General features: G+C 38.8%; 2 protein-coding genes and 1 long non-coding RNA gene across 3 annotated transcripts; all 3 read left to right on the forward strand.

The window, feature by feature from the left end:
- The first annotated feature begins 155 nt into the window (after positions 1–155).
- LOC102304669 lies at positions 156–3,051 on the forward strand. Its single transcript, XR_316117.3, has 4 exons — positions 156–1,994; positions 2,139–2,175; positions 2,311–2,470; positions 2,810–3,051. It is a non-coding gene; the product is annotated as an uncharacterized LOC102304669 (long non-coding RNA).
- Positions 3,052–7,336: 4,285 nt separating this feature from the next.
- On the forward strand, positions 7,337–8,926 carry s100a10a (S100 calcium binding protein A10a). Its single transcript, XM_005927609.2, has 3 exons — positions 7,337–7,483; positions 8,388–8,537; positions 8,672–8,926. The coding sequence occupies exons 2-3, from the start codon at positions 8,409–8,411 to the stop codon at positions 8,831–8,833; spliced, it is 291 nt and encodes a 96-aa protein (XP_005927671.1). The 5' UTR covers positions 7,337–7,483; positions 8,388–8,408; the 3' UTR covers positions 8,834–8,926.
- A 5,372-nt stretch (positions 8,927–14,298) lies between these two features.
- Positions 14,299–16,372, forward strand: LOC102305386 (ictacalcin). The gene is made up of 3 exons (XM_005927610.2): positions 14,299–14,406; positions 15,710–15,855; positions 16,069–16,372. The coding sequence occupies exons 2-3, from the start codon at positions 15,718–15,720 to the stop codon at positions 16,210–16,212; spliced, it is 282 nt and encodes a 93-aa protein (XP_005927672.1). The 5' UTR covers positions 14,299–14,406; positions 15,710–15,717; the 3' UTR covers positions 16,213–16,372.
- Positions 16,373–21,130: the final 4,758 nt, after the last annotated feature.

Below are 21,130 nucleotides of genomic sequence, written 5' to 3' on the forward strand. Positions count from 1 at the left end.
AAAAACAGTATTTGTCGGTTTAAAACTGATTTCCGGGATTTAAAATGTTGTAAAGGAGTCGTTGGCCTAGACTCTGTCGAACACATCTCTCGTGGATGATGTCAGTTTGAGCCAGAAAAAAACAATCATATCATAAGATAGAAGCTGCAACCAGCTTTTGGCAAAGGGAGTTTTATATATCTTTTATTGATCAGGGCAAAAACTCTCACTGACTTATAAAAATGTATTTTTCAGGAGCGATCAGGCCAAGAGAATAGCAGAAATTGCAACAAATTTAACAGTTCTACAATGATAATATAAATAAAGATATATGCTGACGGCAATGCAGACACAGAGTAGGTAAAACAACACAAAGTCATAAATATACTCGGGAAAGCAGCTACTTTTTGTGTTTTATATACAAACTCTTTCATAACTCCTGTTGACCAGAGGCTATTTACTAACGTAAGCAAAGATATAGTACATAAAAATAAATTTAAAAGGACAAACATCAGAAATCACTTTTTTTTCAAGTTCAGAATGTGACCCCATAATCGACCTCCCTAAACCTGCTGGTCTGGAAGTCCAGCAGTTCATCTAAACAAAAGGCACTTAGACTAAAACAGATATAGATATGTTTATCCAGCCATGAAACAATAAGATCAAGGACCTGATTCTGGACTATTGCGCCAATTTCAGGCTTAGGGTCACTTCTGGGGCAGTTACTTCATGCTGGCACCGCCTCGGGAAAGGTATAATAACAGGCTGTACCATCTCAGTTACGCTCTTTGCCCTTGCAATGAACATGGTGGTAAAGGCTGCTGAGGTGGAGTGCAGAGGGCCGCTAACAAGGTCAGGTGTTCGTCAGCCCCCTATCAGAGCCTATATGGATGACCTCACCATTACAACATCATCAGTCCCAGGGTGTAGGCGGATCTTGCAAGGACTTGAGAAACTCATCTTATGGGCAAGGATGAGTTTTAAACCTTCCAAGTCAAGATATATGGTACTGAAGAAGGGCAAGCTCTCAGGAACCATTATTCCATCCATAACGGAACAACCAGTCAAGAGCTTGGGGAAACTCTTCGACTCCAGCCTGAAAGACTCTAATGCCATTCAGAAGGCAAATGAGGAGCTGGGAGCGTGGCTCATTAAGGTGGATAAGTCCGGCCTGCCTTGAAGATTTAAAGCCTGGATCTACCAGCATTCCATCCTGCCCCGAATCCTGTGGCCCCTGCTTGTCTATACAGTTCCAATAACTATTGTGGAATAAATGACAATCCAACAATACAAATCTAACAAATGCAATAAGCAAAAACTGGATTGTTCTTCAAAAAGACTGCCATAGCTATTCACATGTCTCAGTGTTTCCTCCACAGGTGGAAAGTTTCCTGACAGGTGTGTTCAATAATGACCTAACCAGCTCTCTGTTGGGTGTGTAGACTACTTCCTCATATTAAAATTCCTGTTTGAACAATGAACATGAGATATGCATGCCTCAGCTGTGTTTGACTCGGTCAATGTGTTTCATTACAAAACTGCCGCTTTACTTCAAGCTGTCGCTAGCAATCAGAAAGTGTTTCTTTTTGTCTTTCGTCAGATCTTTTATTGAACTGTGCAAGTATGCTCATCAACACTAGGCCAGGGGAAAAATTATAACTGCAACAAAGAAAGACCATTATTACCCACACCTGGTCAAAATGGCAAAAAGGAAAATCAACCATACTAAAATAAGTAGGCACACTATAAGTAAACCAGTTCTGAAACTGAAGCTACCAGTCCTGCAACAGAAATCAAGTATAAGAAAGCTATACCTATTTTAGTGATTGCAGTATAAGGTGGCCTCTTGAATTTGCCTGTATGCGAGGGCCTCCAGGATGGAAGCGGTTACATATTTTTAAAAAAATGCAAACAAAGTTGCTAATCAGGAAACAGACAATGGGAGTGTCACGAACACCCTTTTGAACCTCGTGGAGGTGGTTTTCTCTTCGCTCTATTGACTCTGCTGAATCCAGGTAGGAGCAGATTCTTCTGTGACTTTTTGATTGTTTAGATAGAAACTAGACAAATTTTGTTTCTTGTGGTTGAAGATTCATCTGTAATTATGTTAAACTGGCTGGTTTTTGGTTCTACTCTGACTGCATGTATTTTGTTTTAAGGTATTTGCTTCAGTGAAGCTGCTCTTCCGTTTGACATGTATGTAAAACTTTTAGTTAAGAATCACATTTTTAAAAAGTAAAGAATTATTGTAAGTACAGTCTATCTACATTTCTGTCCCTCTGCCGATGCATGCCAAATAATATTTTATGATCCATTTTATTTCTTGTCCAGATTCTTGTACAGCACTGCAAACATGTCAGACCCAACAAGACTGGAAATGGCATTGGCTGCAATGTTCAGTGCCTACATGTCCTACCAAGGAGATGACAATAAACTGACCAAAGAACAATTTCTAAAATTAGTGAAGAATGAACTACCCTTACTTTCTCAGGTAAGGGAAAACATTGTACTAATTAACTGCAAATGATCACAATAACTTTGGTGACATCCAGACACTTTTAAAGTGCAATGTAAATGTTTAAGGCGTAGTTTAGCATTAAAATCTAGCCCTACAAATCTATTGAGTTTGCAAATGTATCATAACAGCCTGACTAAAAGCATGAACCAAGAGATAATTTTTTTTTAAAATAACTAATTAAAAAACAAAATTATTATTAAACTTTGCACTTTTTTTGTTGTGAAAAAAAGTGCAAAGTTATTTTTGCACAACAAAAAAACTTTGCACTTGTTTCACTTTCCAAGTTATTAAATGTTTGTTTCACCTTTGCAGGGAAAAAGTGAAGATGAGCTCTTCCAGTGTGTCGACCACAATGATGATAAACGTGTGGACTTTGAAGAGTTCGCCTCACTGGTTGCTGGTTGCGCCTGTGCAAGCCATGACGCCCTCCAAAAGGTCATGAAAGAACTGGACACAAAAGGCTGCCCAAAGTAAAGCACTGCTGATGTGGAAAGAAACCCAATATAGGCCTTCCCTGGATTCACATTAAAACAATAAAGTTAGTCAAAGTCAAAGATTGTGCTTGTTTTTTCTTTAACCCTTGTGTGGTGTTCATATTTTTGTTACTCAGCCAGTGTTCATGGGTCTGGTGGACCCGCTAGAGTTTTGGCTTTCCAAATTAACACTATCAAACAATTTTATGTTAAATTACTCAACAGATGTTTACTTCATCCCAATTACAAGCCATATGAACAGCAAACATGGTTAATTGTTTCCCTTTACCTTTGTTAGATCACATTTATGAATTAATGTGCTTCTCGTGTTTTTTTTTGTTTTTTTGTTTTTTTATAAAATGTTATAAAAAAATAAATCAGTTATAATCAAGTCGAGCTGGTCTGTCGTCTCGGTTATCAAAACGGATAATCCTGGAAATTTTGTGGAAGTTTTCCAGAGACATTGATGCACGGAAAGGTTCTTGCCGGTTTCTGCATCCCACAGGGATTCTGTGGATTCCCCTTTGGACCTGAAAACTCCTGCAAGGATAAGAACCCCAAAGTAGGCCTTTGGGGTTCTTAGATGAATTTGGTCCATCTCCTTCCACCTCTCTCCAAAAACACACCTTCCTTCTAGATTACTGCAATCCAGAATAATTTTCTGGATGGAATCTGGGATGAAAAGCTCAAATGAAGACTTGATGTCCTGCACATGAGTAACTGTCAGCCGTGTTGGCCCTGGCTTATCACAGTAACAGCTCTGCAGGGTGGCTCATTTCTTGGGCAAGAAGACCATTCAATTTCACCAGTTATTGACATCCATATTTCTTCACTTGCTGTCTGGTGGGCTTGTTCTGGTCCTGGAGCTGGCTGCAGATGGGGTACTCGTCTTTGTTTTGTTACTAAATGGTGCTCAACCTCATCCTCTTCTTCAAAGTCACTGTCAGACTCTGAATTTTCAGAAATGTGAAATATTCTGAAACCTCTTTGTCAACATCATCATCCGAAGCCCCTCTCTCTTCCAAAATCAATTGGATGGCCCTCGCAGCAGATAATCTTTTGCCATCTTGATCAGTTGTGATAAAGAACCACACTGGCAAAGTCTTATTTATAGTATTATGCCCCTAATTTGCAGGTGGGACAGGGTATGAGAAAATAAAATTTGGATCCCTCAAGAAAGAGGGTAAAATGTGTGGGAATGTCAGAGCAGACGGTGTTGATAGTTGAATTTTCAACAATGTTGCAACTTTGTGCGGGAGCAGGAGGGGAAGAAAACACTATCAGCAGCACCAGAAAGGAGGAAGACAGAGTGTGGGAACACAGGACCTACACTTTCAACACTTTTATTAGACCTGGGTCCAGTGGACCCGAACACCTTGTATGTAATGTAAATGCGTGGGGGGAGGTACAGTATGAGGTCATTGAAAATTAGTTCGGATTTATGTTCTTCACAGAAAATAAGCCAAAGCCAATGAATTTCAGGTTGAAAAAATAATTAATTGTTTAATTTTTCTTTTGAGAAAAACTGAAAACGGGTCTCACAGACCCGAACACCATACAAGGGTTAACTTAGGATGCATAGAAATGTTTGCTAGTTGTCTATTCACACCTCTAACTAGTTGTTTCATGTTAGGATATACCCTTATTGTCTGCTTTTCTCACTTTACCTTTATCATAGGGTTTGAAATAAACCCTACACTCAAAAAAATGAAATTGGGTGGTTGTTACGTTTACAAAATTCAAACTTGTAATGTGAACAAAATAATTTCATGTTTCTGTGGTGAACGTAATTAAATCATGTAGGATCTGCATGAAATCCAGCAACTTAATTTATTCTTGTTGAGATGACATGATACAATCTAGTAAGAGTGGTTAGTTGCCTGGATTCACAAAATTCACAAGATCAGACAAGAGTTCAAACCACAGGAAAATCACTGGGGTTAGAAGAGACAGACAACCATACACACACTATTAGCTATTTATTGTGGTTTAACCTGTAAAGGACAAAAACGTACAGAAAATTCTATATAAAGCCTTGTAATCATAGTTTCCCTATTTTTTTAACTCTATATTGACAGCTCGGTGGCGCAGTGGTTAGCACTGTTGCTTCGCAGCAAGAAGGTCTTGGGTTCAAATCTGCAATCTGGCCAAGTTTGCAGTGGGTTCTTTCTGGGTACTATCGTTTCCTGCCACAGTTAAAGTCATGCATAAATTAGGGTTAGGTTAATTGGTGTTTCTAAAATATCTGTGAACATGAGTGCAAATGGTTGTCTGTCTCTCTGTGATAGACTGGTGACCTGTCCAGTACTCTGACTCCCACCCTATCAAATCTGGGATAGGCCCCAGTGTCACTGCAACCCTGGTAAAGATAAGAGGAGTGCAAGTTATTATAAATCCATTAACATTTTATGTTAACAAGACTCTAGACTTTGTTACACTTTGTTGAACACTCCAAAAATAAATAACTTTATAAATGAATGTAAAATAATCATGGAAAGGATTTCCACATTAATAAATGGCTTTCTATCACAATTAAGCATTTTTGTTGTACTAACGTAATTTGCATTGGTTGGATCAACTCAATTAAATTAAGGTGGACTCAACTGTAGTAAAACACTTGATTCATCATTAATTAATCAAGTTAGTCCAACTCAAGTACATCAAGTTGGATTAACAGAATTGCTTAATGCTAAAATAAAGCAATACAATTACGTGGAAATTCTTTCCATGATTTTTTTATGTTCATTCAAAGAGTTATTTTTTTGAGTGTATTATAAGGTTAATGTAAAGGATTACTTTGCAAAAAGGTAATTAAATTACGGTTACTTCCCTGTTCTCTTCCAGTCTATACAGCAATAACTGATATAGATGTGCTTCTGCCATAATATGTTTGTAAACCCTGCCTTCAAATGTTCACGTTTTCAGAAAAATTGGAGATTAAAATTTACTGTCTCTTTATCTGAACAAACATTTTAAATGGTCTTCAGTTAATAGGTACGCTTCATCAGACACTAGAAGGCAATAAATTAGTTGCCTTCTAAATTGTTTATTACCATTAGTTGCACAGTAACCAGGTAGTCTCAGTGTGCAGCAAATGGCCTTGAGGTGCTATTATCTTTATGAAAATAAATCAATAAATGAACAAGGATAAGTCTTCAAAACACAAAGCTTTCTTTATTTGGAAAAGCTTATACAACATTGAAAGTTACAGTAGTAGAATGAGGAAACTTTGATAATAATGACAGACATGGGAATAGATGCTCAAGAGTTCCCTCTGCTGGTGAGGAATATTTCATTGTGGTCTGACATGTTTTCAGTTTGATGGAAACTCAGTTTACAGCCCACATCAATGCTTCCCTGAGTAGCAGACCAGACATATGACTACACTGGTAAAACTGATACAAGAAACCACTACTAAGGGAGTCTGATAATAAGAAGAGAACTGCTTTAACCAAGAAACAAAACTCTGAAAATCTGGACTGACGAGTACTGTACTTGTAGCTCTTTCAGTTAAAATGATGTATTTATGGATAACAGCAAGAAAAATACCGAGCATTGATACATAGCGTGATCAAATAGGTTAAAATAACAAAAGTTGAGTGCAGGAAAAATTGCAATGAGGTATTTTGGTGATTTTTATGTTCAATTATGTCCTTTTTCTCCTTTGTTAGTAAAATGAGACATAAACCTCTAAAAAAAAAAAAGAAAGAAAAAAAAAGAGAACGGATCGAGTTGTTATTCAAATACAGCTTTAACACTGGGCTGCAAAGCGTGCCATTTGTAATACCCTGTTTTCACCACAATGTGGCACACTGTATCCACCTAGCTATCTGTCGTCCATCTTTGATATAAAACGCATTTCAGGATAATAGGAGTAAAGGTTCAGGTTATGATAGGAATATAAATGCAGATAATATGAGACAAAACAGTCCTTGAAGCCACACTGGCTGGATTGCCTCTGTTGTGGATGATAGCTCTAGTTTGCAGAATCTTGTTCTCAGCAGAATGCTGCTGATTGGCTCTTCTTTAGGTATCAGTTAGTCTTACAGGTAAATTACAGATTTTCGAAATTACAGTAAATACTTTTTTAAATCCCTTAAACCTAAGGTGTGTTTATTATGAGAGATTAACACAGAAAAGTAGAGCGTGTGTGTGGGAGGTGGGCGGTGGAGAGGGGCGGAGGGTCAGTTAAACCGGTAGCCTAAACTTTAATGAAACTTTATCTTAAATTCCACAAAAACGGCTTTTAGCTCTTCTATCAGCAGCAATAGTAACCTTTTCCTTGTTTTTAAATCAGATGACTGAACTTAAGCTAAAGTCGTACTAATATATTTACTGTCCTATTACAAACATTTCCAGTGTATTAACTGTTCAGAGAGTCCAGCGTCTGCAGAGCCACAGTGTGAGTCAGTGCGCACAGCCAGGGCGGCGCCTGACTATAAAATCTCTGTTGCTTGTTGCAGACGTCTGAACATTTGCACCTCTTCTGTTGCCACGTCCCAGCAACTGTACGGTAAGAAACTTTCTGCTCTTGTCCTACAGGTGTGGCTTTGCCACGATGTTTTTTTTAAATATAAACTTTAGTTGCTAAAACATACAGATATACAGCTAGGAGGTGTGAGAATAGTGTTTCATACTGTTTAACTTACTTTAATCCAGTCACTGCTTTGTATTTACTGAAGCTCCCTCTGTGAATTTCTAACGGTATCTAACGGATCCGTGTATTTCCTCTGCTGTCAACTAAGTTAAGCTGCAACTTTTAGTTAGTTTATCTTGTTTCTTTCTCTTGTTTTCAACCTTTCACTATAATTACACTTTAATTGTTTTTCCAGTGTTGTTTTTATTAATAAAATATATAATTAACATTTTTACATTAAGCTCTGATTCACATTTAAGACAGTTAACTAGGTCTCCATATAGTCAATATAAGCCTTTGTAAGGGTGTGGTTGGACTGTGGGCATGTACACACATGTGCTTGTTCCTGCAGTGTCCTATCTCATTACTCACATTGAATCCCACCATTTTGGGTCTAACTTTTTTCAGTTCAAGTTGTTCACATTTTCCATTCTCTTGCGCACAAATAACACACCCTCCCTCCTACTTCTCCTTTCTTTTAACTCTTACAGCTACAAAGACAGTAACTCAAATGTTGAGATTTTCTGTATTTTGCACAGTGGTTTACTAAAATTTCAATCACATACCTTTACTGTCTTCCCACGAGCATCACTCATCAGTGAGAAGTAAAACAAAGACCCAAATCTGTCAGTTCCATCAATAATGGATGAGTTTAACAGCATCTCAACCAAAGCAGCTTTCATAAATGCTTTCTATGGATTTGTTTGGAAAATGTCAGCTGAAGTTAAACTGACTTGCTATCAGTTGTCATAGTCAACATTTTCTGAACATTGTTTTTCAGTCTAAACACATTCCAGCAACCATGCCTTCAGAACTGGAAAACTGCATGGAAGGACTCATCAAGGTGTTCCACCGTTACGCCAAGGACGGTTCGCTCACCCGGCAAAACCTCAGACAGCTAATGGAGGCTGAGCTTTCCAGCTTCCTTAAGGTGAGATGAGACCAAAACGTAAATTGTGCAATCACACCGCGCATCATTTACACACTGTAATCCAATACTATGCCACTTCTTGTGCAATCTCACTGTTGCTGATGTATCCTCACACACCCTTTTTTTAAACACAGTGTCAAAAAGATCCTGCTGCTGTAGACAAGATCATGAAAGACTTGGACGCCAACGGTGATGGTCTTGTGAACTTTGAGGAGTTTGTTTCTCTGGTTGTTGGACTGTCTGTTGCATGTGAGCAGTGCTATCAGCTGCAAATGAAAAAGACTGGGAAGAAGTAGGAAGTACAACAGTGGAAGAGAAGCGACCAAAAAGCATTGCTTTTTGTTTTTTTTGTAAAGTTTTGTTCATTAAAAGTGCTGAATCATTTTAAATCTCTTGTGTCTTGTGTTTCCTAACTATCTAATCTTTAAGTTAGACAGATTTGTCCATAAATCCCCTTCAACTTTTTATACATGTGTTTTTTTTAAGCAAGCACCAGAACCATTTCCATTTGAGAAGCTGGTAAAGCTTAATCCAGACAGCTTTCTCTGTTGGCTTTGTAACTGAGTGAGTACTTTATGTTTCCCCGAGTGTTAAAGGGCAGATGAGCCACTCCCTCCCTGACAAAGTCCCTGCTTTATCACTGCTCTGAGGAATCTGCTGAATGTTGTAGGCATGAACACACCTCTCTCAGTGAGGCATAAACTCTCAGAGGATGTTGCAACTCTATGAATAAAACAGGTGATACCATTGCATAGTCAGTTTGATTTGTATTTTGCAAGCCCTCAACTGACTCACAAGAACAGCACATCACTGTTCTTGTGCAGATCACAAAAATCCCACCATGTTTCATGTCTGGTGAAAGTTGAATAACACCAGAGAAAGAGGAACAAGATAACCCCTTCACCACCCGTCTCTCATTATTCTTACTGAACAGAACAAATATCTTTTCTCTAAAACGAAGTCTTCCAGGCAGCCCTACCTCTCAGGAATGCTCCAACAATCAAATCTGTTATTGGTAGATGTGCAGATAGACTGTGAGCCACTGTTTACTATGATGGCCTGCCGATCCCAGTGAAGTCATCAAAGCTTTTACTGCCTGAGAAAAGCCTGCCTGAAAGGCTAAGCCCAGGAGGAAGAGGTCTTCTTGAGCTCTTGGCAAACACCGCTTTGGGCAGGGCTTAACTACTGGTTTGTCAGTGTTCATGGATACTGGGAAAACACTGAAGTTGCTATGTGACTATGTGATGAGTCTTAAGTGTGTGCATTTGTGTGTGTGTGTAGCTAAAGTTTGCACCACTTGGTTTACAGAAGCACCACGCCCATGTGACCCACAGCTGCGATTCCGAGACTGCTGCTTTTTCAGTGCATTTCCTTGTGTTTAGTGCCTCCTGCAGGCTATATGTTTATCATGTTGCCTAAAAGAAAAGAAAATCATCATTTGTCTAGATGAATTACTCTTTGATCTTACCAGACGCTGATCGGTGACACCACTGTATGTGTCATGTCTAGTTTTCTAACACAGACTTTCTAATATATTAATAATGAAATTTGTCGCAACATTTTTCTCACTGAAATAATCCTGCATGCTTTTGGTTTTAAAGTTGCTCAAGTCATTCCTGGCGGGGGCGTTCTGTGGTGTGAGTTCGGGGAGTACCAAATATTCACTGTGGCATGCCACGCCCATCTTGGACACACCAAAAAAAAAAAGCCCCTCTCTGTGGAAACTTGTTAAACAATAACATTAATGTCCAAAACATACCAACCATCCCCAACGTCCAGTTTGCATGCAGATGTTGCCATGGGAAATAACTATTGTGATCCTGATACTGATTCAATTCACAGTTACATTTAGTTGTATGTTTTTTTTATCCCCAGTGTTCAAATGTGAGCGTTTGAAACCAATAGACATTTAAATCCCACAGTTTAAAACCTATACTTGGCACTTTATCCACAACATTAATATCACCTGCTTATTGTTTTGTAGGTCCTACTCAAGCTGCCAACACAGCTCTGTCCCATTGGACCTGCGTGTTTGGGAGAGGAAACTTTGTGTCCTGCTTGATTCATCGAAGCCCAGCCCTGCAGCCCACAGGACACAAAGTATCCACAGCAGGGCTGGGCTTCGATGAATCAAGCTTGTTCAAATTGCAATCTGGGTTTTGGAGTTCTACCCCCTCTTCTGCCTTCAGGGAGTGAAGGCAGAAGAGGGGGGTAGAACGTTATATTGAAAAGGCAGGGTCAATACATTTCACCTGTCAGTGGTTTTAATGTTGTTGCTGCTATGTAAAAATGGTAAATGGCCTGTATTTGTATAGCGCTTTACTAGTCCCTAAGGACCCCAAAGCGCTTTACACATCCAGTCATCCACGCACACATTCACACACTGGTGATGACAAGCTACATTGTAGCCACAGCCACCCTGGAGTGCACTGACAGAGGCGAGGCTGCCGGACACTGGCGCCACCGGGCCCTCTGACCACCACCAGTAGGCAACGGGTGAAGTGTCTTGCCCAAGGACACAATGACCAAAACTGTCCAAGTCGGGGCTCGAACCGGCAACCTTCCAATTACAAGGCGAACTCCCAACTCTTAAACCACGATCGCCCCGAAATGTGTATTTTATAACCTGATTCTGCTGTTTCACTTCTCTTCTGTTCTTTTATTGATAGACACACAGAGAGGGTGCTTTGAACCAGTTTAACTGACAGAAGTTGACACCAAAACAGGTTACCAAAATAAAGTGTCACGGACCCGGCTCTGGAGGACTCGGGGGTCCGTGAGCAGTTTGGACTGTTGTTGTTATTATTATTATGATTATTATTATTATTATTTGGTGATGTGTGTGTCTTTCTGCACAATGCTGTGTTAGTCTGTGTTCCACTCATTATATGTATAGGCAGGGTGTGGGTGTGTACATGTGTGGCTGGAGGATGGAGAACAGCCACATGCAGGCCTGATGGGTGTGCCCCTGCAGGAGGACTGGCCACACCTGAAGTTCCTGCCACACACCTGTTGGTGATCAGGGCTCGTTGGGGGAGCTACTTAGGAGAGTGTTGGAGCTCCCACTGGCGTGGGATCATTGAGTTGTCTACCCAAGTTAGTGTGTCTCTGTCAGCGTACAACAGTGCTGTTCGTGTATGCCTGCCGGGGTTGGTGTTGATGGCTGTTTTTGTGGTTTTCCCCCCAGGTGGAAGAGTGGACCAGAACGGCAGCATACACAGGGTGTGCGAGAACACAACAGCGGGGAGCATGAGCACACGGGATTCAAGGGAGCAACGGGGAGTTATTGTGTTTACAGCCTTCACTGTAAATAAAGTGCACTGTTTGCATTGCAGAACCATGTGTTTTGGGTCCTCATTCCCCCATATCCCCATGGTCTGCCAGCCAGACCGTGACATAAAGAGCCTATGACCTAAAGGTTTAGGTGCATACATGCAAACATGAGACAGTGGTTAAATCTAACCATGTACTTCTAGTTAAGTATGTTTTGAAGAATTTGCAAGTTTTCACCCACCTTAAAAAAACCTTGTTTACAAGGCAAGGTTTTCTAGTGCAGTGTTGTATGCAGTTTTTTTTATGTTATAATAAATTTAGTGCATGAAGATGAGTGTTTTACAAATGAGGCACTAAACTTATTAATTGAATGAACAACAACCAGACTGGCTGTAAAGGCCTTGAACATCAATACATGGAAACATTAATTTACTCCCTCCAGCTAAAGTCATGAAATATGAATGATAATATTATGCATGTCTTGTAGCCTTTCACTTCAGTTTTTACTTTTGATACTTCAGCTGATACAATGAAGATGATAGATGGACATATAATTTTAGAGCATCTTTTAGTGCAGTTCTGTTGAGGTCTTTTTTTTCTATTATTAGTGTTACCTTAATAAAACTCTTGAATACTTCCTCCAGTCATTTCCTGTGATTTGTATCTTAAACTGTCTCTGCTGCATACCTTCAAATAGTTTCCCTCCATGGGTACTTGTAGATGCATGACTTCATTATTTCTATAATCCTAGCTACAAGGTTCTAGGGTGACATTCACTATGCAGCATTTGCATGACGTATGTCTTTCTGAAGAAACAACTTACATTAGAGCACACATGGCTGGAGCTGGACACTAAAAATGTCTGTTTGTAACCACTAGATGGCACATATCTGTAATTATAGTGTTAAAAATTGGTCTGAGTGAGTGTGATTAAATCCACTCCAGTTGTACTGAACAAACAGTTTTGTGTGTATCACAGCTGGATATGACACAGGATGTGGTGACCATGGATACTCCCTCCATTATTTGGTAAATGTGAGTGAGTGAATAAGATCGAGAAAAAGGCGACAGGAAGATGTGTGACTCACGATTTCCACATAGTGAAGAAGGATGGCACAATGTTTAAAAATGCTGTGAATGATGGTGACAGTGAATTCTAACCTATCATCTGCTTTCAGCTGCGCTTTGAAGTTGTTAATTACAGGACTAAACAATGCCCAGACCAATGCCAGAAATATCTAATTCAAGTTATGCAACAGGCCACACGGACAGGGAGAAACAAACATGCAAACAGAGTTGCCACAGTGCAGCTTTTTTTCTTTTCTTCCTTCCTTCCTTTGCTTTTTTTTGGACTCTATGACTTTGGTTTTGGGGACATGACTATGAGTCACAGCCTCTCTGCAAAATTGTAAAGAAGAGTGGATCCACTCACAACCATAACAATCAGTGCTAGTGAGTCACTGTCCCCGTGTTTTTACTTTAACATAATGTGCATCTCAAACAAGTCAATAAAAAAGAAACTTTTTAATTACATACAAAAGAAACACACCAGAAATTAGTTGGTACAATTAAAGGTTCCTGCGATGCATGTTTTGCTTAAAACATACGTAACTGTTCATTTCTTTGGTCCTATTGTGCCAAGCGGTAAGTTTTTAAAAAGAGGAAGTGGGTTTGGTCATCCTGTTAGAAAAGTCAAAAAGAATTTTAATGCATTTGTAGAAAAACGGCATTTACATAGTAGCACAAATGCTCCACAATTATGTATGAAATCTTGTAAAGATCAAAGTTTCTTATTCGGGGCAAAATTACTTCTAAAATCTCTAAAAGCAGATCAAACATTTGTCCCATGACTCCACCACCAAAAGTCACAAGAGACTCGTTTATGACGGAATGAAATGTACGAACCAAACTGTGGACTTTCTTTTACAGAATTAACAAAAGTGACCTTCAAATGAAGCACAAAACGTGATTCAGTTCACATGTAAATGCTGCTTCCCTCCATTCATCAGTAAAAGCCTCGAAGAGAGATGCCACAAAATGCTGCTCATGGGGTTTCCCCAAAATATAGTCACATAAAGTCAATCAAATGGGTGAAATAAAAAACTGTAAATCAACAATAAACATAACATTTTTATAGTCTTGAATCCGTCACTGCAAAAAGGGTATTTTGTAAGACTGTTACATGACCAGTATTTATTTAATTTACTTTAATTGTCCTCTTAAAGACACAGCACCCCAAACTTTACATTTCATATTTTATTGTCTTTTGTTCTGCAGCAATTCCAGATTCAAAAGCAGTCCTGAGATCATAACGTCAGAAACATTTTGTAAAACATGCAGCAAGTTTTTAGAATTCTCCAAATCCTCAAATGCAAACATTCACTGTAACAGCACACGAGTGTCGTGTTTGTTAAAGAATATGTTTTAAAAAATGAAGGAAGGAGGAGTGGTTGGAGATGAAAGGAGCATTCTAGAGGGAGGGGGGGAGGGATACTGGGTGTGGTGATGTATAAAGCATCTTTGCCACCCATTGGTTCATCACAACAGCTCTACCAAGATCAACAGTAGCCTCCAATTGTCTTAAACCTCAGCACTGGTGAGTAGAAAATCCTACAAGTGCTTTTTTTGTTTGTTATCTGCTTTTATTTGCTCGCTCTGGAAACCTTTCCTGGGTTTTCTTGATTGTTTGTTTGTTCGTTTTGATCAAGCAATGCTCATTACAGTTAGTTTTGTATGAATGCACATTAAGAATTAGCAGAAAAGTATTGATGAACTGCAAAGTTTGTCACATCCATGTGGACTTTAATGTTTAAACTTCTCTTCTTGCTTATGAAACTTGATGCTGCAAAAGACTGAGCTCATTTTGTCTAAATCCCACTAACTTGTTTGGAAACTCATTTTTACGGATGCATTAAAGGTTTTTTTTGGTTAGCAGCACCCCTCGATTCTCACCTTTAACTGCAACCTAATTGAGGAATGAGGTTTTGTGCTCTCATTCCTTGTAACTCCTGTCTGTTTCCAAATTCTCTGATGCCAACGTTTCCTCAGCTTAGTGTTCCCTAAAGAGGGAAAAACATTGTATGACTCACAACATAACCACTAGCAAATCTCTTGGGTTTATACAGTCAAGTGGAAAGAACGCATAATTTAGATATACTATGTTAGAAGAACAGACATCTGATGTTGCTTTGGGGACTCTAATTAAGCTGCAACCTGCTTCCTTATCTCCTTCTGCTGTTGCCATAACAATGTCCTGTGTCACTTGGCAGAGACGCTACATCAGAGACCGCTGAAAAGGGAAATAAGAGTGGTGGGGCCCAGGTGGAAATCTTGAGTTTATTTTTATCAAGCTCCACTGAGAACCAAGAGAAACTTTGGCAAAGACAAACAGTAATATCAGCCACTGTTTTCTGCTATGACCTCCAGTATGCACTTGCACATGCATATGTTTTACTGCATGTATACATATATAATTCCAGAATTTAAATATATTAGCAATGTAATTTGTAGAAGTGGTTCAAAAGTAACTGAAAGGAGCTTCACTGCATCATTATTTTAGGCAAACCTAAAATGGACCTCACAGGGTTAAACGACTCAGTCTCTTTCACTCTGGTTTTACCAAACAGGCCCTGCCTATTCCCCTTTTTCTCCCTCGTTTACTTCTAAATAATTCCTCGTGTTCCAAATATCAATGATGTCCTTTGTTAAGATCCTACATTTGACCACAATACCACGTGATTCAGCCTAATCTGCACCAGATAATGAGTCATAGCAGAATTATGTGTAAACGTTATTCAGAGGAGGCATCTTTCTTTAATCAGTGTGAATTTCCTGCATAAACAAATACCACTGCAGTCTCAGACGTAACATTTTGTTTTCCTTCTGTCTCCCTAAACTAGCCCTAATCATGTCTGACATCCAGAAGGCTATGGCACTGCTCATCAGCACCTTTGATAAATACTCTGGCAAGGAGGGAGACAAAAACACCCTAAGCAAGGAAGAGCTGAAGGAACTTCTTCAAAATGAGTTTGGAGAAATGCTTTGCGTAAGTGGTCTCTATCCTCCTTCTATCTCACACCCAGTAGGTTGCCTGAAAACACTGGTAAACTGATGCAGAGCTTTTACTTTGAGAGAGTGGAAAATACACAGATTTTCCACTGTGGTTTGCGTAACTATTTGAGCAGAAGTAGGCTGAGCAGTTCTTTGTTTTATGATCACTTAGTGTCTAAATTCAAGCTAACACTTTTCTCCACTGCAGAAATCCAATGACAAGGCAGCAATAGACCGCATCTTCAATGATCTGGACAGAGACAAGAGCAATAGTGTGGATTTTGGTGAGTTTGTCAGGATGGTCTGCTGCCTCACTGAGATGTGCCACGAGTACTTCGTCTCCAAAAAATAAGGATCCGAGCGCCACCTTGCGGCCAACTGAGAGAGCTGCCGTTCGGTGACAGGAAGTGTCCCTTGACAGCTGTTTTGAAGAAGATATAAACACAAATATATGACAGTGAATTCAAACTTGTACTGAAATCCAAAATGAAATAAATCTTTTTTTTCTCTCTCTGAAAGACTAGAGTTGCATTTTGTGCATTCTTTAACTGGGAGAACTATTTGTTCCAGTATTGAGCAATTGCAGAATCTTTGGAAGGCTTATGATAACAAGAATGTTTGCCTCGAAAATCAAAATGTTTCTATCAGCAGAGTTCATGCTTTGCAGCTGAAGTATCGTCTAAGTTTCCTGAAGTGTCTTCAGGAAAGGAGCAATACCACTGCAAGTTCTGACAGGAAGGATGTCACCAACGCTGACAGAGATGCAGAACTGAAAATATCTACCAGAGCAGGCTTTTTGAAGTTGCACTGAAGAAACTTTTGAAAGAAGCAAGAACACAAGCCTGATCTCACTAATAAAAAGTGAACTTCTTAAGCAAAACATCCTTATATCATACATCCTTAAATTTAACATACTCTGGGTTTCAGTTTGGCAAAACACATGTTGCATGAAGTTACTTTAATACTAGCAACTCATTTGAGCCCCAAGCCTTGAATCATTTGGGGTCTCAGAAAACTTTAGGTTTGTTTTTTAGGGGTTTTTTTTCCTTCTGAAGCTTTAATAGTCTGAGGGCCTAAAGTGATGTTACGATACCCATGGCCATTGTTGAATCAGTTTATTGACTTTATGACACGTTTCTGCTTGTGTTGCTATTATGTTACATTTTAGCCAACTCCATTACCCTGTAATTGTAGTTTAAAGTCACATATTCTTGCTTTAACTCAGGTTTCAACGTAGTCTGCAATAACTTTACAGAGACACAGCAGGTAAAATAAGTACAGAGCACATCCCCGGTTTTCTAAGTAAATATATTTCTAAAGGCGTTTTTCTGCCCACCAGATGTTGGTAACAACCCATTCAGTTCACATGCGCAACAAAAAAAAAATCACACGATGAATTAAGATATGTGTAATATTCAGAAATGACACAGGGGGGAAGTATTGAATGCATGAAGAAACATTTCATGTGTGGATGTGATCGGTTGTTACTGACATCTGGTGAGAATTTCACATCAATAACACCTTTAGAAATATGTTTACTTAGAAAAGTGGTGACGTGTTCAACACCTATTTTAACCACTGTACTTTTTTGATTGTTTGAATTAGCTACGCTGCCTTGGTCACTAGTTATTCTTCAAAAATAGGGTGCTGTGCAAAAATCTTAAGTCAACATCCATTTCTTCATATTTTGCTTCCAAACAGCCAGACTTTTTTCAGTCTTGAACAATAGTGCTTCAGACTTTCTGAAAGTGTCCCTACCCTTTGAGTGGCTCCAAAGCCTCATTAGAAATATTCTCAGTGGAAGGAAGCTATAAAGAAGTCATTCTTAAGATAGGAAAACAAGGAGAAAAGACTGCTATGTACTAAATTACACAAATATTAGAGGGGGAAGGTATATTGCAACAAAACTGTGATGGACAATAGAGAGAAAAACAACACACAAAATGTTTTTAATGTTATTAAAGAGACCTGGAGAGCTAATCCTGAAGACTACTTAAAGAATTGACTAGAAAGCTTCCCTAATATGCCAAAGAATAAAGGTGGTCATACAAGAGGGGGTTTTTTTATCATTCAAACTCTGTTTTTGTTGTATGTGATGTATTGTCTTAGAAAAAACATAAAGGACATGGACATACAGCACATGACTCCACATGACACATTGCATGTGTAACATTTAAGTAACTCCTGTAAGACTGAGAATGAATTAATACTTGGGGCATAATATAGCATTCCTGTTTATTTCATAGCTTTTGTTTCATAGTTGCATAGTGTGTGTTGCACTGCTGCATATTCAAACCCATGATTCAGTATTTGTAAAACCACATTTAGCAGCAATAACTTGAAGTAATCACTTTATCTATTTAGTATGACTTCATCGGTTTCTTGCACTGCTGGAGGAATTTTGGCCTACTCATCTTTACAATGTTGCTTCAGTGCATTGAGGTTTGTGGGCATTTATTTTTGCACAGCCTTCTCAAAGTGCCACTACAATATTTTAATCTGGCTGAGATCTGGACTTTGACTGTGTCATTGTAACACTTTGAGTCTTTTCTTTTTCATTTATTCTGTTGGAGATTTGCTGCTGTTCTTACATTTATTGTCCTGTTGCATGATCCAGTTTCAGCCAAGCTTCAGCTGTCAGACAATTGGCTTCACAATTGACTTGAGAATACTTTGGTATACAGACGAGTTCTTAGTCAACTTAATGACTGCAAGGTCTTGTGGCTGTAAAACAAGCCCAATCACAATCATCACAATCAGTGGTTATGCACCTGCGTCTGTCTCTCTAACACAAAAAAAAAAAGAGTCACACCACTAATTAGAAGCTGGAGATTTCAAACATCATTACTTGAAAAACAAGACTTCATTAATTATTTTAAAAAGCAATGGGCAATGTATTTCGATAACAATGACCTGCCAGCAATATCACCATGTGTTCTGTGCGAAACAGGAAAGATAGTAATGCGAGGAAAATAATATCTTACTGTTCACATAAGATAAATGTAGCGAGTAAAAGCCACCGAGTAACCACTAAGGGCCTCTGTACTACTCGTGCAAACTTTCAGCCTCAAAGCTCTTACAGGAACGAGCCCAGAATAAACGGGACAAGAGGGTAAGTATAAGCAAGATACGTTACAGTTTATTATTTTGAAAGAAAACACAAAGGGTTTGCAATAGGCCTAAAACATCACAATAAAAAGGTCACTAAAGACCACAATATAGTCTTATTGGTGCAACCTGCCAGCAATGCAACTATCACCCGAGGGCTTGCTCTCCCCCGGTGGTCCCAGATGTTCGCTGCTTTAAAAGAAACAAATCCACCCCAAATAAATACGAGCCCAACAGAACACTTATCGCATGCACCAGGGGCGGAGCGTGGGGGTGGCTTACTGGGCTTAAGCCCGGGTTGTTTTGTCAGAAGCCCGGGGTCTTTTGGAGTGTAATTTTTTCATAGTTAGATGCCTGGCTGACAACTGTATAAAACAAAAAGTACACACAATATTCGAAGCACATAGTGCACACTGTGGGAATTTACGACTGTGCGTGAATCCCCCCTGATATTGGTATGATCCGAGCTCAGGCACTAAGCGACTGAGCGAGGGGGCGGGGCAGCTGCTGCCCGTGAGTGCGCTGTTGGAGAAACGGAGCCAGCCATACTAAGGAGAGCTTAAGTTTGACCAGGTACCAAAGCAAATCATTCGTACCGTACAAATAATGTAAATATGACGGTGCATCACGAAAGATTGATATCAAACTGATCACTTGACCAATATTACGTTACTTGCTCTTCAAGTGAATCAACAAATGGCGAAATGAAAAGCCGAACAAATGCTATTTTTTTAGAGAGTCTTAGCTTACGTGTGTTTATTTCATATTTTCAGTTCTTACCCTCCCCGACTAAATCGGTTTCAGTTATGTACTGAAATATAAGAATGGACATTAGAGGCTTCTTTCAAAGAAAAAACTCAGGTAAATGTTATTTTATATATTATGCTTTGTATGTTGTTCAGTATATTTCTATGCAAAACAAGAGGATTTCAGTACACAGCAGGATATTCACATTTGTAACCAGATATTTACACTTTAGGGAGAAAACATAAAACATTTTTACTGTACAACATCAATTTAGAGTAAACTTTTGTTTTAGATAAATATTGAAATATATTTTGAATTAGTTAAATGTCAGAATAAAGAGAGACAGAGCTGTCTATTTTTTATCACTTTCATTAAATTTAGGAGTACATATACACTAAGTTTATTGTTAATTAATAAGAAAACTCCAGACGATTCCATTCTGAGCTGAAGAAGCTTCTGATAGGTTAGTAGAGTCCATGTGAGTAAATTGGTGGCACAGCTGTGGATGCATATAAGGCAAAACACAGAGCCTGTTTCTTTGACATGGGAAAATCAAGAGATGTCAACCAAAACACCAGGAAAAGAACTGTGGAGCTCCATAAGTGTGGCTCAATTTTGAATACAATTTGGTGCCATTTGCAATTAAGAAATACAGATAGTTCTCTCTTTACTCTTAAAGTTAACAAATATGTTTTTTATATTTATCAATCTAAAAAAATAAACATTTAGTCTGATTTGATGTTACAATTAAAAAAGTGTTTGTTTTATCTGAAGAGTACAAAATATGTGGTTTCAACTGTATATTTGATGATTGTCAGCACAAAGAGGAGAGAGAGGAACAGAGAGGGAGATGGAGAATGAGGACAGAACAGAGATGGAACAAGAGCAGGTGAGACACACATGTTAGTCAAATGGTTGTTTACCAAAAGTCCCTACATAGATCATGTACGTACCTAGTGTTTCTTTTTAGGTACATTTGCTATTTTTCAAATTCTATATTTATTAAGTTATGCAGGCTTGTTTGCACAACAGGCTAAATAATTATATAAACTTTTCTCAATCTAAATAGTGGTACTTTGGTAGAATTAAAAAATAAGTGTAGTGCAGGTCTATGATGATTTTTAGTGCTACTATCATCTAGTTCTGATTCTGGTTCTGTCTTGGTTAAGTCCTCAGTAGTCCTGATTTTGAACTGTTGTAGTCCTGTTTTAATTCGGATCAGTTCTGGGTCTGGTTGAATTGGGGTTTAGTCCTCGTGTCTTGATACAGCCCGACTTTGTTCTGCCTTGCTGCTTAATTAAAAAACTAGTTTAAGGTGTCCTGCACATGTGATATATATTTTTCCTATATGAAGTCATTCTTTTTTGAACAAAACTCAAAACAGAGCCTATTAATCTTTCAGTCATTTCTACCCC

Source organism: Haplochromis burtoni, unplaced genomic scaffold (assembly GCF_018398535.1).
Source record: "Haplochromis burtoni strain Fernald_Lab_line unplaced genomic scaffold, NCSU_Asbu1 Contig_90, whole genome shotgun sequence".
Classification (NCBI taxonomy): domain Eukaryota; kingdom Metazoa; phylum Chordata; class Actinopteri; order Cichliformes; family Cichlidae; genus Haplochromis; species Haplochromis burtoni.